Here is a 16,884-nt window from a genome sequence, read left to right on the forward strand (position 1 = left end):
GAGTTCCAGGCCAGCCTGGGCTACACAGTGAATTGGAGGCCAGCCTGAACGACATAACAAGACTCTGTCTCAAAAACTACAACAAAAAAAATTAAATCGAGTCTTTGAACAGCTAATTCATAAAACAGTTTTAAATAATTAAAACATATATGAGGAGGGAGAAAGAAAGGAAAAGAAAAAATGGAAATAAAGCTTTTGTAAATAAAGAATGGAAGAGGGGCTGAAGAGAGAGTAGGGGAATGGGAAAAAAGAATCACACTGTATTATGTATAGGTACAAATTCCCTGTGATGAATGTGATCATTATGTACACCTAAAATGTACTAATAAATATAATTAATTTTAAAAATATATATATGATTATCTAAACAGCTTATTCCCTAAAAAGATGGCAGGGTGAAGAAGAGCAAGATGAGTTTCATTCTGCTAATTAGTGGGCTTCGGTGCACCAAATGAATTTTACATTAGTCTTAAATTTCAAAACTGCCAAGTCCAACAAAAGGAAGACTTGTAGAGACCTTGTTTCTTCTCCTTGGCATTGACCTTTTTATTTCTGATTAAAAGAAAGGGAAAATGGTTAAGACATTAAAGAGAGTATTAGCAGAAGGTTATCTAAAAATAGAACCAAAGTTTCCTTGAGTGAGTGACCACTGGCCATTTGTAACTTCCAAATTGCTTCTGTGCTTTTTTTTTTTTTGCAGTGGGGAAGCGCTGCACCCGCCAGGTAAGCGCCCTACCACTGAGCTGCGACTCCAGCTCCCCAGTTATCTTCCTGACTTACAGACTGAGGTAGTTAAAACTGCTTTGAGAACAGGAAGGCAGTTCTAATAGTTTCCTTCCCTTTCGACAGAACACTCTTTTAACTCATGCCAACGAGCCATATTTATTTCCCTTCAGTGGCATCTCCTCGGAAGGCAGTACAGTCTGGCTGCAGTCGGCAGCGTAAGGGAGCTCCTGATGGAGGCAGCAGGCCAACTTCGGGAGCCCCATCAGGCTGGAGCTGGCGGTGAGATCCCTAGCAGCAGAGCCACCTGGGCTGTGCACCAATGGCAGCGCTGTTGTCATCTCCACCAGGGAATTCTGGGCTGCTACTGGCGACCAACAGCTGGCACCAGGCCAGAGACCGTATCACACCCAGCAGAGCCTAACGGCCTTGCCAAGCTGCATGTGCTCACAGGGAGTAGGAAGAAAGGAGCAGGTGTTCTCACTCATCTCAGCACTGCTCGGAAAATCTGCTAAATCACTGAATACCAATTCAAGGAAAAACAGCGCAGAGCCATGAAACACTAACCTCCCTCAGCCTACTCACCTTCCTACCAGCGAGCAAACTCACAAGCAGTGTTCCTGACTCTGAGAACACAAACTCACATAACCTTAGTCTGTAAAGAAAAGCTTTCAGGGTCAACTGCTCTGTAGGTGTAACAATCCTGCACAGATTACTTTGGGTAAGGAAGAGCTGTCTCTGGGCAGAAAGGTTAAGACTCTTTTTTTTCTTCTTCTTTTTTTTTTTTTTTCCTGCTATAATCTTGTATACTTTGCACATTTTCTGTAATGAGCCTTATTTCTTTCCTAGTAATAGGTCTTAGAATCATTCCTGGTAAGAGATTAGACCTTAATGAACTTCTCCTCACCAAAATATTTCAAGAAGCTAATTAAGAAAACTGCAACCAAGGTGAAAGTGTGAGCCTAGCAAAGACCTTTAAAAAATGCTTAGTGGAAGATCCCTAGGTTTTATAAATACTTGCTTTGTCACCTTTTCTAGATGAAGAACATCCTAACATGGAGGAAAATTCCACCCACTGGTACTTTTGAGAGAAGGGAAAAAACAATGCAGTAATAATGGCACATGAACGTCTGCTGACTTCTGCGCTTTCCCACTCTTCCTCCTTCCCAGATTAGACATGTAGTGAAAACCGCGTCAGCCTTAGCCTTGGACAGAGAGCACCACGGAAAACCACTGGCACAATAAAGCAAAGCTTCATCAAAAATACCTGACAGGGGCTGCGGATATAGCTCAATAGCAAAAAGCACCTGCCTGGTAAGCACAGAGTCCTGAGTTCAATTTCCAGTATCCAAAAATAACAAAAAGAAAAAAAAAAAAATCTGACAACTCTGTCGTTTTTGCAAAGTATTAATTTAAAACAATGAAACCCCAAATTCCTTGACTAATTAAGAACACTCAGAATCTGAAACTCTGACTCAGCCCTCTGTTTGTATTGATTTTTTTTTTTACTTAGGCCTCTTTTTACAAGAGTTCACACACTTACGTTCAAGGCCGGCAGGGCCTGGCTGTCTCTCGGCCCACAACTCCTTCCTCTGCCTAGCGCGTTCAGTTCTACAAGTTCTACAGATCCCTCCACCTCCAGTCAAATGCTCCCTTAAGTCTTCCCTGAGGGAGAAGCACTTTCTTGTTAATTTCCACAGCATTTCAATCACCCTAATCTATGTGATATCTGTAAGCTAGAGGTCAGGCCAGCTCAGAATCAATTAATGTTTATCTGCACCAGACCTTTGGGTTCAGCACTATGCATGTATCTTGGAGAGTGCACAAATGTTTGCTAAATTTAAAAAAAACAAAACAAAAAAAATAAACATCGCATCTTAAAAAATGAAATCTGGGCTGAGGTGTAGCTCAGTGACAGCATGCGCGCCTGGCATGCGCAAGGCCCTGGGTTCGATCCCTAGCACCACCAAAAAGCAAAACAACCAAAAAATCTGGGCTCATGGACTCACATGATCTTCATGCGCCTAAAGAACACAAATATGAAAAAGGGAGCTGTGTCCAAAGAATCAAAGCCCCAGGTGCCCCAGCAGTGTCAGGAGTGGCCCAGATACAAATCTTCAAATGAGTTAGACTAGTGCCAGGCTAAAATCAGCCAAAGTCAGCTCTTAGGCTCAAAGAACTAACAGCAACAGAAGGTACTACCCTTACCGTGCAGATTGAAGGGCACCTGCTGGGTATCACGTTGCACGTGGCCTCAGACCCTGACCTTATAGTCCAAGAAAGAAGCTGTAGGTGGGCAGATGCCTGACCCTCACCCACACATCTCTGGTAAATGAAAGAAATTACCAATACGCGACTGATTAGACGGTTTTCTCAATGAGTATCCCAAAGGAAAGGCTTGGTCACAGCACTAACAACCAGGCAAGCGGCGAACCCTCACTCTTTGTTTGCAGGGTTGGCCTGTTTAAAATCAGAATGTGCTCTTTGGTCCTTCAATTCTGACATCTGTTTGACACAGTTCCACGCTACATGATAAATGGACCTATCAAAGGCTACTAGTGGTAAATAAAGCTATTTTCCAATTAAAAAAGCAAGGTGCATCCTCATCTTTTGTTACCCAGAGGTACCTCTGATGAGGACCTGGTGTATCTGACATCTGGAAGTCCAGTTTTAGACCACTTCTCTGACAACAGACACAGACACGGTGGTTACGGTGATGTGACATGAAGATGCAATGTCCTCCCAATTAACTGCTTGCTTAAAAAAAAACTGTATGCCTACACAGGCATTCTGCTTCCTAGCAAGTTAAAGTATACGCTTTTATACCATGTCAGGCAGAAAATGTTTGTCATCTTCTTGGCTCCCTCTGTGAGCAAACATAACATATGCACCAAGACCAAGATAAACAACAGGTGGTATTCAAGAAGGTTCTTGACAATAAGTGAACTTCTAAAAGTAACAGCTAAGCATTCATCTTAATGTGCATACAAAACTAGGTGGAGTAAACCTGTGATTTTATTGGATAGGTCAAGGCTAAGGAAAAAGCAAAGAATGTAGACTAAAAAGTATTTTAGGTAAAAAATGCCAGAAGGGTACAAAGTGGGTAAATGGGGTAAAAAAATCAGGAAACAGCACTCAAGTTTAAGTTCACAAAACAGGAAAGAGTGATGGAAGTTGGTTTCACAAGGGATCCTGAAACCCGCCCATGCCAGCATTCCTGCGGTTCAGATAAGGCTTCAGTCACACGGGAACTCTCACCATTGCTGACTGGGTTGAGGGACCCGGCCTGCAGCTCTGCACCTAGAGGAGCAGCTTGCTGCTGGCCTTGCACACCTTGTCCAGCACAGTGGATGGGGCCCTGCCCCAGAAATGTCACAGGACCACACACTAAATGCAAGCTCCACCAGTGTTCTGTGGGCAAGGCTCACTCTCTCCCATGGCTTCATCTGTGTGGACATACTCAGGGCTCCAAAGCTTTTCACTGGCTCTCCTTTTTGTCTGTGCTCTATCCATAGACAATTTAACTGGGATGCAGTTGGAATTCAACACCACTTGCTCCTCACACTTGATCTTAACCAAGAGGCTGGGAAGCAAAGTTATTCACTCTTTTCTCCCAGCTCTTTCCCCCCATGTCCATGAACAGCTTTACCACCAAGCCCAGAAGCCCCTCCCCTTCCTCCCCTTCCAGAGACCTTCCTCAACCTCCCACCTCCCGCCTCTCACTTTTACACACACATTACACACCAGCCTCTCTCACTTAGACTGACACAGTTGCCTCCTGACTGCTCCTGTATTTTGTCTCGTTTTCCCTACACAGGATTTTTCTGCACTGTTTCGAGACTAGTTTTTCTAAGATAAAAATCTAGTTTTAAAAATAACTTCTCAAAAGCCAGGCGTGGTGGCACACACCTATGGTCCCCAGCACTTGGGAAGCTGAGACAGGAGAATTTCCATTAGTTTGAGGTCAGCCTGTGCTACATACAAGTCAAGGCCAGTCTGAACTATGTAAGAAGACCCTGTCTCAAAAGAACAACCAAAAAACCTTTCTCAGTTCAATGTCAGTAGCCATTAGGGAGGGGCAAAGTAAAACCACGGTGAGATATTGGACATACCTACCAGAATAGTTAAAGATAATGATAATATCTGTGAACAAATACTGTGAACAATGCAGAAAAACTCCATCATTGCTGCTGGGAATGTAAAATGATATGACCATTCTGGGAAAGAGTATTGCCATTTCTTATAAACTAAATATGCACTTACCTATCTGACCCAGGAATTAAAGAGTCCTAGGACTTCTATCTAAAGAAATAAAAGGTCTGTTTACACAAAATTCCATACACGAATGTTAAAAGCACCACTATTTGTTAACTGATATAAGCCAAAAATGACCTAAGTGTCTTTCCATGGATAAATGATTAAACAAACTGCAGTACAACACAGAAGTTTCAGAAAGGGAAAAAAAAAAAAAGAATTATTGATACACCTAACAAATTAGGTGGATATCAGGGGAATTAGACTAAATGAAAAAAAACTCAAAAGATTACATAATCCATGATTCCATTTACATGACAGCATTCTTAAAATGACAAGATTACAGACACCAGGAAGAGACAAATGGTTGGCAGAGGGAAGGGCAGGGTGACAGTGGCTGTGAAGCGCAGCATGAGAAATTCTCGCAATGGGACTCCGATGTCTTGACTGTGGCAATGGTCAAACAATGTAAATGTGGAAAAACTGCGTGTGATGCATATACACACCCACATACACACACACAGGTACACATAAAATACACGGTTGAAATCATTAGGAAGTCAGTGCATCCTACTGTAAAGTGTATGACAGTCACACACGAGGCTACCTACCACGAGGAGGAAACGAGACGTCTACTAAGGACCCTTCTGTACTATTTGCTCTAAAACTGCATGCAAACCCACAGTTATCTCAAAGCAAAGGTTAAAAAAATTCTCACTAATTTCCAACAGTTCAGTTCCCCAGTGCTCAAAGATTCCTAGGCACAGCACCCAGAATCTTCTCCTTTACACACCCCGCACTCGAGTCAAGTGGTTCTAAGAGCTAACATTTGCAGAGCACTGGACACACCAGATAACAGTGTATTGTGTATGTATCATCTCACTTAACACACAGTGACCCTATCAGTTAGGTGCCAGTGTTGACACCGTTTTAAACATAAACCACGAAGACATGATGAAATAAGCAGCTCATCCACGCTTCCAATATACCATGTGATTTCTCTTCCTTGAGGTCTTTCCTGAAACAGCTCTCCAGCAAATCAACCCTTCAGGCACACTCCAAGGTTACCTTGTGACTACTTCACAATGGAGTCGTGTCTAGCACTCAGCTGTCTTCAATAATGTTTAATTAACATCAGGTCTAGACAGAAGGACACAATGAAGTTACAAAACTGGCACCAAAGCAGTACTTGACACTGCTTATACTCAATCTGTGGTGAGCTTAAATGGTAATTTAAGCTTGAAAGTAAGTACAGCACACTAAATCCACATTCCAAAGACCTATCAGAGAAAATACTCACTAATAAGCAACAGCTTCAGTGTACTGAAGGACATGTCGGTCATGTGGCGCTAAGGAAGGCCAGGTCAACCTTAAAGCCTCTATCATTCACATTGCTAAAGCGTGAATATGAACCTCAGTTTCCTAAACCTGGACATCCCTATTCTGCCCATAGCTACTTTTGCAATTTGAGAAAATGTATAATGCTGTTTTCTCAAAGGGGGAAAAAAAAGCTCCAGTTGATAAATATATCTTATTTCTTTTTTTTTTTTCCTTCTTCTTCTTCTTCGTCATTTCTATTGGAAGAAAAAAACTCATGAATTCACCTAAAAAACTTACTGGCAATTGCTGCTTGAAATCTGAGCATGTCTCCCCAAAGGATTCATATTTTAAACACAAACAGAGACAGAAGGAAAAAAACCCAATCTTGTTTAAGCACATAAATGAAGCTTAATGGTTCATACTGCTCTCTACCCAGCCTGCTCCCTTATCAGCTGTCTCCAGAGGGCATCAAAATAGAGTTAATAAAAAGGGAAAAAAAGATGTGACATTTCAATACACCCTCTTCTTTTATTTATTGAGTGTTTACTATGAGCCAAGAACTCCCTTCAGAAGTAATCATAAATTCCTTTCTTGGTGCTAAGCACACAATGCACCACTGAGCTATTGTTAGCAGAAATATAAAGCTAATAAAGAAAAATCAATATTTAAATTACGCATTGTACAGAGGAAGGCGGTGAGGTGTGTGGTCCTGAGTATAGCAGGCAGGTAGCAGAAGGGATGAGGAGCGGAAGCACTGACCTGCCGAGCTCTCTGGAACTTGGACTCCTCCCGCTCTCTGTGCTGCCCCGAGGTGCCACCTCTCTCTCTGACACTTCTGTAGCCAGGGCTGGGGATGATGTACTCTTTTCCTATGTCGATATCCTTCATCTTTGCTGATTGGAGGTGCCAGGGCTCAGGCTGCCAGTTTTCTTCACTATTTCTGGAAGTAAAAATTTATCAAGACCATCTCTTTCTTGAATTGTGCTTAATCAATGCTAAAGAGCTTTAAAATGCACAGGGGAGTGCAAAGATTATAAAGCTTCCTACCATGAGAGTCATACAAGTAATTTCCTCCCCAAAATTTCAAGTAACATTCCGTTTTTTAAAAAAGAAAAAAAAATTCCACATAATAAAAATCAAGAAAAATTACCTCTCTCTTCAAGGAGGAAGAAATAAAACTAGAGAAAAAATACTCTTCAACTAACCACAAATCCAAAGTACAAAGCATTTAGATTAAAAAAAAAATTAACGTTTTAGAAACAATCAATTTCAATTTGTTCCAAGCACTACAAACTCCACAATTTTAAAATGGACATCACTACTCTTACCAAATTTTACTAAATTAAAACTTATGAAACATCCTATATTTTTATAATTAGCTAGGACTCCCTAGCTAATTATAAATATATTAGCATTATGTTAAGCATTATGTTAATATTTTGTGAAGTTACAAGGTTCAAACATGAAACAATACGGTAACAACTTTAAACACAAATTCCCCATGGGGTACTGAAAATATTCCAATTAGATAGTAGTGATTGCTGCACAATTCCATAACTATGCTAAAAGAACCAACAACACTGAATTACATACATTTAAAGGGTAGGTTTTATATTCTCTGCTTTGGGAATTGAACTAAGAGCCTCACACTTGTCAAACAAGCCTTCCTATTGCTGAGAAACAACCTCATCCCTTTTTACTTTCTGTTGAGATGGGGCCTCCTGAAGTTGCCCAGGCTGGCCTGGATATCTCTCTTTCAGCCTCCCAAATCGTTGTGATCACAGCTGTGCATTATGCCAAACACAAATGTGAATTTTACATATAAGTTCTATCTCAGTAAAGTGGTTAGTAAGTAAATAATAAAGACTTAATTTCCACCCTTTACCACTAAGTCTTACCTAGTCTCTATCTGAAACTATTCTAAATCATGGCTTGCCTAATTCTAATCAATATCCTGTATCAATTCTAGCCACTTTTAAAAAACTAAGGCCAGGCATGGTGGCGCATACCTGTAATCTCAGCCCTTGGGGGGCTGAGGCAAGAGAATCACAAGTTCAAGGCCCATCTGGTCTGTGTAGTGAGTTCAAGACCAGCCTGAACTACTGTCTCGAAATAAGTAAATAAATAAGAAGTAAATAAAACACCTACATATCCTTTACTTCTCAGAAGTTTCACAGCTTTCCAGATACGGTACAAGCTGAGAAAACACTTTGCATAGCAACCTCACTAGAAATTAAAGGAGTGTAACTGTATTGCCTTTTGGAGTCCATAAATTCCCAGCTGGCACTGTTACTAAAAACATAACTCCTGCAGCACAAAACTCTGACAACTACAATTCATTCCTAAGTATCAAAAAGGAATATTTACTCCTCCTTTAAAAAATTAGAAGGACTAAATGTCCTTCAGAGACAAGTTAGGAGCACAAAGATTGCTTCTTCCTTTTCCTAATTCTAATCCGAGCACCCTAGGTAGTAGACACAGCTAAGTTTTTAATCTTTAAACAAAAATCACCTTGCCCAATGACGAAGTGCACCATAAAGAACATCGGCTTACTAAGCAAGAGCATGGTGATCACGTCACGGAGACCTCATTAAGGCTAAACTATAAACAGACCTGGCATCTGCCAGACCTCCACTGTCAGCTGCAGATAAGAGGAACCCTTCTTGTTACAGGGGTCACAGAAGTCCCCTCTTCCGTTCCAAAGATTCCCTCATTGGCTGAGTGTAGGGAAGAGGAAAATTAGTGCTACTACAAAAATACGCAGAAGGGAAGGAGGCAGAGGGAGGTCGAGGCAACTTGTACACAACAACACTAAGAATGCCTCCATTATCTAACCAGATTCCATCATTTTATTTCAAAGGATGAAGCAGAATTAGTGCAACGAATGAGTAGAGAATGGTAGGAATGAAACAACACCCTTGTTATGATTTTTAAAAAATATAAGTATTATTTGTGCCTTTGGGGACTGATGTAAGATACAGAGACTTCAGCAACCTACCCTAAGGGGCCTATCCTAACCAATCCTTAGGGACCAGGTTATGTTGCCTATGAGAGTTACCAGGACAGTTTTCCACTATCTTAAACACCTCCAACTCTAAATTTTCTGGAAAAACAAGCACAGTCATGAGAGTGGGCAAGCTCTGAACAGGCACAAAGTTACTGTATCTTGGCCTTGAACAGGAAACGACACTGTCCTCTGGGTCTCGGGAATATGACAGGCAGGAAGCCAGTGAGGATTTTTAAAAAGCAGCAGACCCCATCCCCCATATAAAGCAAGCAACTATGAAAGGATCACTAGCTCAGATTTTTCACTTTCTTTCTTTCTTGGTACCCTGCTTTTTTTAAATGTTACCTCTGGAAGTTAATGGAAACTCTTCAAAATACTATGTGGCCTAGCTATCAAGGGAGGCAAGCAAAGTTTTTTGTTGAAGGTTCTCAACAGAGATGGACAAGGAAAGTGGGATAATGATAGAAATAAGGGAACCCCCTAAAAAGTGCCCAGACTCAAATTCGCCAGGGTTGGGGTGCCTCAGTCATCTGCTTTCTGCATCAGGACTCTCCTCCCAGTGCTACCAGCAGGCTCTCTCCCTGCACAACAGGGGGGAGGGGTGCTGCGCAGAATCCTGACAACTGTAACCAGCCAGACTGGTGTCTCCAACTTGCCTTCTCACTACACTCCTGAGCAGGGTTCCAGCAACCTCAGGAACCGTGCTCCAGGGCTACGACTGCACACGGAAGCTTCAAAGCTAAAAGGACATGTACTTAACATGCCTCTAGTAGTCCACTACAATCTATCCATCTCCAAAATCTGAAAGTTTCCCAATGGTTCCTGCACGCATCTGTCTCTAGCCTTCCTACGTCTGGGTGGAAACCAAACGATCCCGGTGTGAAAAATGTAAAGCAACGCGTAATCTATAGGTTGTGGAAGTGAGAAGGGCATTGGATGACAATCAAGAGATCTGGGCTCCATTCCCAGCTCTGCCACGGGGCTGCGATGCGTGCCCATGCCGCGCACCTACCTCCATTTACCCGTCTGCTAAACCAAGAGAATGACTTATTCTGGAAGGGCACTCTGGGATCCCAGATCGGGGCGTAATCCAGGCCGCTTACCCACAAGCTCAGGATAGGGGTCTCTGCCCGGCCCACCTCGCCCAGGTTGCCCCGGCCCTAGGGCGTTCCCAGCGCCCACTCCGGCCTGGCCAGGAGACTGCGACCCACACCCGCGGGGCTGCGGACGTAGCACCCCCTGGTGGCGGCATCTGGGGATGGAACCGGCACCCGACCACTCATTCCAAGCCCACTAGAGCCCTTCGCCATGCAGGACTCCACCACGAGCCCTCAGGGGTCGTAATCTGAGGACAGGACTGCAGGACACTAGAGCGAGACCAGGCCCCACTTCTGGAGCTCGGCTTCTTCCAAACTGTTCGAACCCCAGAACACAGCCCGTCGCGCCTCGAGGAAACGCAAGGGAGTGCCCCCAGTGACAACAAGAGGACATGGTAGTGGTAAGGCTGGAGCCGTCACCTACCTGTGCCCCAGCTCCCAGAGAGGAGCGCCGACCACTCAACCACGCTCTCGAGCATCAGCATCGGAGCAAAACAAGCCTTTATAGCGGCATCGGCCGCCACACGGCGCAGGCGTGCTGTGCTCAGTTTGCGCAAGGCTGAAGGGAGACGTAGTCCCGTGCTGAGAGTTCCCGAGCTGCAAGCATGGTCCAGGACTACATTTCCCAGAATCCCTTGCAGTATCCCGGGAAGGGGCGCGGGCTGCCTGGCTGCTAAGCGCGCTGCCCCCGCCGGCGCGTCCTTCTTGCTTCTCTGTGAGCTCGTCTAGAATCTTCTGTCCGGTTGTGCGTCCCAGTGGGCAGCCGGGAGAGTGGCAGGTAGCCTTGCGGTTACAAACGGCTCAGTGTTCCTAGGCAGGATCTTGCAGCCCTTCGGGTAACTCATGTGCCAGAAAATATTGTGAAGGTCACCGCAGCCTGCTTCTGTCCCCAGAAGAGTGGGCATGGCCGCCGAGCCCCAAATCCTGTCAGTGTGGCCCGTGGCATTTCACATTGGCTTGCTCAAGATTCCACCCTGCATTCTGCACAGAGAACTTCCTTTCTCATTTTTATCCTAGCTGCCCATTGCATAATTAGCTGCTCATTTCTAGATAATGAAATGCGGGGATCGCAGTTTTAAAAGTGCCAGGAGCCTTCGAAATACTATGCTAACTCATCCCTTTCTTTTTAAAAGTGAAATTGGGCTCCCAGAAGGATCGATCTTTTTATTTGCGGTTTTATCTGTTCCTTCAACATCATTATCCTCGAGTGCCCCCTTACTCTATCTGGGGCTGCATGTTTGCTTGCATGTTTGAGGCAAGGTCTCATTGTACAGTTCAGGTTGACCTTGAGCTCACCATGTAGCCCTAGCTGGCCTCAAACTCAGGGTGTTCCTCCTGCCTCAGCCTCACCCTATGTTGGGATTATCAGGCATGTGCCACCACGACCGGCTTCTGCTTGAGGCTTTACTTACCAGTCTTGTTTCCTTTCATATAAACAACTGTTGTGTGTGGATATTATGATTAGGCATTTAAGAGATTAAAAGAGAAAGTAAAGTGACATCGTCAGACAAGCCAGTTAGCTAGTGTGAAGACACTAACATAAAGTAGAAGTTAACTGACACAGTAATCTCCAGCAGTAGACATGGAAATAGACTAGTCACATGGTAAATTTGTTCTGTGTTAAGAAAAACCTTACAAATCTGTGGGGAAGTGAAGAGATTTAGCAAATAATACATGCTAACAAAACAGAACCCCCTTGAAATGTACTGTGTTGTACAGTGTTGGTTTGGGGGATGGTAATAATGTAGTCTCCATCTCCAGGCAAAGAGCTAGAGAATCTCTATTGCACTACACAATTGTATGTCTTTAAAATAATATTAACGTAATGTAATAAAGATATTTGTTCATTCACTATTTGATGGAGAGTCAATGCAGCCAAAATAGAGCAGTTTCCTGCCCTCCTGGACCTGAGAGTTCCAAATAAATATTAACCAACAAGAAAAATACCAAGATTCCAGAAATAGTGGCAGAGAGGCCACAATGAATGGAGTAGAAAGAGAAATAAAGAAGACAAACTGACAACTAATGACAGAAAAAGAGCTCAACAGAAATGAGGCAGAGAAGGCTGGACGGTAGGAACAGCTATTTTGGAGAAAACCAACATCATAATAACTAGTGTTGATATAATATCATCTTGTTTTGAAGTCCCATCAAGCTTTTGTTCTTCTGTCTCCAATGGTCTTAACATGTTGTATCTTATTGGATTTTATTATATGTGATAATATAAACAAAAACTTTTATAGACAAAATTATACAGAAAGCATTGTTCATTTTCTGTTAGTTGATTCTAAATACCCTGTAATACTGTCATTCTCTTGAATGGTTTTACATTGTCTTGATATGTTTGATGCTAGAGTATACGAAGTTATTATACTCAAAGATTTCAAGGAAGGAGACACTTTGGTAACTACTTTTATGTCGGGATATCTTATGGTGAAACACTATTTTGCTTAAATGGTTATGTTTTGACCTGCGCTGTTTTGTTGTTATGCCCTCTTTTATTTCAATCTCCTTTTTTTATTATTTAGTTATCTTTTTAATTAAGGGAAAAATAAATTAAAAATAGCAGGATATATTATAGCAACCCACTTTGATTTCCTATTAACTTGATTTGAAACCCTGTATTGCTCTCACCATCTTGTTTTGACTGATTTTACTCTATTCTGTTTTGCTTGATAGTACCAAGTTTGAAAGTATAGGCAACAACTGTGAAGACAATAAGATTCATTATGACGCCCATTCTGGTTGACTATTATCGTCTTATGAAGTCCTGTAATGTCTCCAATATTTTGGTTTTATTGGTTTTGTTCTTTACTGTTTTGTTCAATTTTATTATAACTGATGATATAGGAACTTTTTTTAAGATAGTAAGAGGCAGTATGGAAACCATTGTTGATCACCTTGTATTTTGTTTTTACATTATTATGTCCATCCTTTTGATTTGACTGACTCTGTTCTGCTATGACACATTTGGTTTTACTTTCTTCAAAAAAAAGTAATAAGAACTGTGGGAGTAATAAAACCCAAAATGTGTAATTGTCATTGTACAAAAGAGAGAGGAAAAGAAAGTGCTTTAAAGGACATAACTGCATGTATATTTAAGTGTATAAGATAGATAACCATATTACTGAGTTTTGTTGGATCATTGAACATAACTGTTTGCAGTCTCACTGTTTGAAAGTCCACATTATATGCTTTAATTTTGTAACTTGAACAACGATTTCTAAGATGACAGTATGTAATCTATTAACTAGTGATTTCCTACTTTTTTTTTTTTCTGAAATTCTGTATAACTTGTACCCTTTTTTTCTGGTTTTTTTTTTCTTTTTCTCCTTAAATAAAATTTTTTTAAAAATTAACTAAATTTAAATGCCAGCTCAGCATGGTGCGGCACACCTGAAATCTAAGGGAAAGGACTGGAAAGTGAAACTCACATTTTGAAAACCCTATTGAGGCTGGCAGACTGGAGAAAGAAGGAGAAATGGCAAGAGTGGGAGAGAGAAGTCCAGCTAGGAGTAATTGTCTTTCGAGAGAGAAATAATGGACTCTGAGGGATGGGCTCAAGAGAAATTTAAGAGATAAAAGCAACAGAACTTGTAGATGGGTTAGAGGATCAAGGGTAGAACCACAAGGTTGGTGGTCAGTGCCTGAGGGGAACCTTTGTCCTCCTCTACCCAGCTGATGTGAAGTGGTAGCAACCTCCCCACTTCTGCTGTGACACTCTCATCCTGTGGAATGCTTCTGCCAGTTATAAAGACAAAGGTCCCTCTAGCTGACCAACTTTCCAATTGACCGGTGCAGCTCCAATGAAACAGGAGACAGGAGACGCTTTTGTGAACGACAGTTAACTGCTAGTTTATTTACGCGGGCTCTGGTTTATATATTTGGCCGTGACCAATCACAGGCTGCCACAAGGAAGCAGGGCGGGAATGGGATGCAGGCTCTGGCTACTATATCTAGCTGTGGCCAATCAGGAGTTGCCACAGAGTACGGAGTAGAGCGCGGGGTGCGCATGGGTTGGCTAATTTAAAGAGGAACGTAGCGCATTGCGGAAGCTGGTCCTTAGTCCCGGCTGGGGTATGGTATGTTGAGCGCCTGCGCCCAACACCAATGAAAGGAGTTTTGTTGTTATTTTCTTTTTTTGGTACCAGGGATTGAACTCACAACTTCGTGCTTGCCCAGGCAGGTGCTTATGACACTCAGCCAAATCCCTGGCCCCGTTTGCATTTTGTTAAGTGACTTAATAAATGGGGGGGGGGGGTTTGCTTTTGTCTTTTTGAGACAGGGTCTCACTATGCAGTTCAGGCTGGCCTTGAGCTCACTTTGTAGCTAGGCTGGTCTCAAACTCAAAACAATCCTCCTGACTCAGCCTCCCCAGTGCTGGGATTACAGGTGTATACCGTCCTCCCCAGCAAAGAGGTCTGAACTTAATTTCAGTTTGGGAAACACTGAATAATGGGATAAAAAACAAACCTTAGTTTGATGTGCAGAGCTTTTGTGATCTGGCTCATATAACACTGTTACTGTACGCGCCAAGCTTGTGGCCTCACAACATAAAGGGATGCAGTCTTAATCCAAAGGAGGAGGTTAGGAGTGTTTACCAGCTATAAGAGTTAAGAATAGCTTCTGGGTTTCCAGCAGGGGTCCTGAGTGAGTGACCGCAGGGCTCCTCCATCCAGAGCTAATTACAGATTTGCAAAGCACAGGACTTGCCCAGTTGCTTAGTAGCCGCCTGTCACAGATGGCTCTGTAGAGTTAAAATGATCATTTGGGACATGAACTCTCTAACCCAGTTCTGCAACATGTAGGGTATAAAGGAGCCTGGGACTTTAGAGAAAAAACATTATTTTGCATAGGGAGTGGTTGCACCTCCCTTTAGTAGGGAAGAGGCTACAGTCCTTGTGTTGCTTGAAGTTCATCCTTGGTCCAAAGTCCTAGTTCCTTTCATATTCTTATTTCAGTTTCCATCAACATAGATGATTAGGCAACTCCATCTCAGGCCTTTCCCCTACTTGCCTCTCTCAGTCTAAGTAGTTCATTACAATACTACAGCTTCATCTTGCCACTCAGATTTCCTCCCCTCAAATCTGAGGCCCTGCCAGCATTGTAATTTTTGTTTCCCCTCCCCCTGGAATAAATTTGCTAAATCTGCTTAACTGAAATGGACATGGTGACACACACCCTCACCTCCCTGCGTCAGCCTCTCCACTGCTGGGATTACAGGCATGCACCACCACATCTGCCTCAGGATTGGAAATTTTACTCCTCCCAGAGCAGTTAGGAGTTAGTCACGGAACTGAAGGAAATGGTGTGGTATTTCTGACATCTCTCATGATAGGATGTGTGTGGAGCGTTCTCCCACATCATCATGAAGTACGGACTTGGAACCTGCCAGCCACACTGTGGGATAGGACAGAATCCCTCTCGGCCAGGGAAGGGCAGTCTGAGAGTCCAGCCTGGGCAGAGACTTCTCAATGAGACAGACCAGTGCAGATTAGAAAAATGGTCACCTCCAGTCATTCCCCAAAACTTCTCAAGTACTTCCATCCAAAACTGTAGGTTTCGATCAGAAAAAGAGATCTACATTAACAATAATAACCTTTCGACCTGGATATAAAGGAAAATTAAAAATGCACGCAGCCTGCATTTACTTTTCAATCAAAATAATTCAATGATTGGGTCCATGAAGGAACAAAATGTACTCGTAAAACACAAATTATATATTTTATTGATTATAAGAGACATCAACAAGGAATTAGCATTTCTTTTCCACTATCGTTAATCTGTGGACATATTTGAGAGATAATAACAAAACATTTTTATAAACTCTCCTCCTAAAAATAAGCCCAGATGTACACATGTTACAGGCAGCTCAGCTAGCTAGAAATATTACAGGCAGTCAGACAGGGCTAGGGCCACAAAGAAGCTGGCACAAGGACCAGATGTCTTGTGACCTTGGAGGAGACACCGCACACCTCTTGCTGTGGGCCAGATCTCAAAGCAGAAGGCAAAAGAAATGCAACTACACCCTAAGTATAAACCTCACGGATTAGGTATGGATCCCCTTGAGAAGCCAGGGGTCACCATCCCAACCCCCTACAGGAAGAGTCACTGAGCCCTAAGAATGCTCACTTGCTACCTGACGCACTTTCCCATTTGTTCCTAATTTAATCAATTCTGCCTGAACAATTAATCTTATTGGTTGACTGGAGTTCTGTCCCACCTCATGCCCAGCTGCCTTTGGAGTTTCGTTTTCCCCACCTTAGACCTGCCTCACCTGTTGGTTTTACTCTATTAAAAAGCCCTAGAAAAGGGGTTGGAGATTTAGCTCAGCGGCATAAGCGCCTGCCTTCAAGCAGGCAGCCGTGAGTTTGATGCCCGGTACCGATAAAAAGGAAAAAGACAAAAAAAAAAAAAAAAATAAAACCCCTAGGAAATCCAAAATTTTTGGCAATCCACTTGGGACCACTTCTGTCTGTTTCA

At 42.7% G+C, this 16,884-nt stretch overlaps 1 protein-coding gene across 5 annotated transcripts in view; it reads right to left on the bottom strand.

Moving 5' to 3' along the window:
• Positions 1-10,991, bottom strand: part of Abcc5 (ATP binding cassette subfamily C member 5) — an 84,332-nt gene extending 73,341 nt beyond the window's left edge. For 3 of the 5 annotated variants that reach the window (XM_003477051.5, XM_063261133.1, XM_063261134.1), the window contains exons 1-2: positions 10,826-10,991; positions 7,057-7,237 (exon numbers count right to left, since the gene is read on the bottom strand). In XM_003477051.5, coding sequence (XP_003477099.1) covers positions 7,057-7,185 — 129 coding nt within the window. In that variant the 5' untranslated portion in view covers positions 7,186-7,237; positions 10,826-10,991. The remainder of the gene's footprint in view (positions 1-7,056; positions 7,238-10,825) is intronic. The other 2 variants (XM_023560372.2, XM_003477052.5) reach the window with 1 other exon arrangement.
• Between the last annotated feature and the right edge of the window lie 5,893 nt (positions 10,992-16,884).

The sequence above is a fragment of the Cavia porcellus genome, unplaced genomic scaffold (assembly GCF_034190915.1).
Source record: "Cavia porcellus strain 051 isolate PalLab524CR breed Dunkin Hartley unplaced genomic scaffold, mCavPor4.1 scaffold_14, whole genome shotgun sequence".
NCBI lineage: Eukaryota > Metazoa > Chordata > Mammalia > Rodentia > Caviidae > Cavia > Cavia porcellus.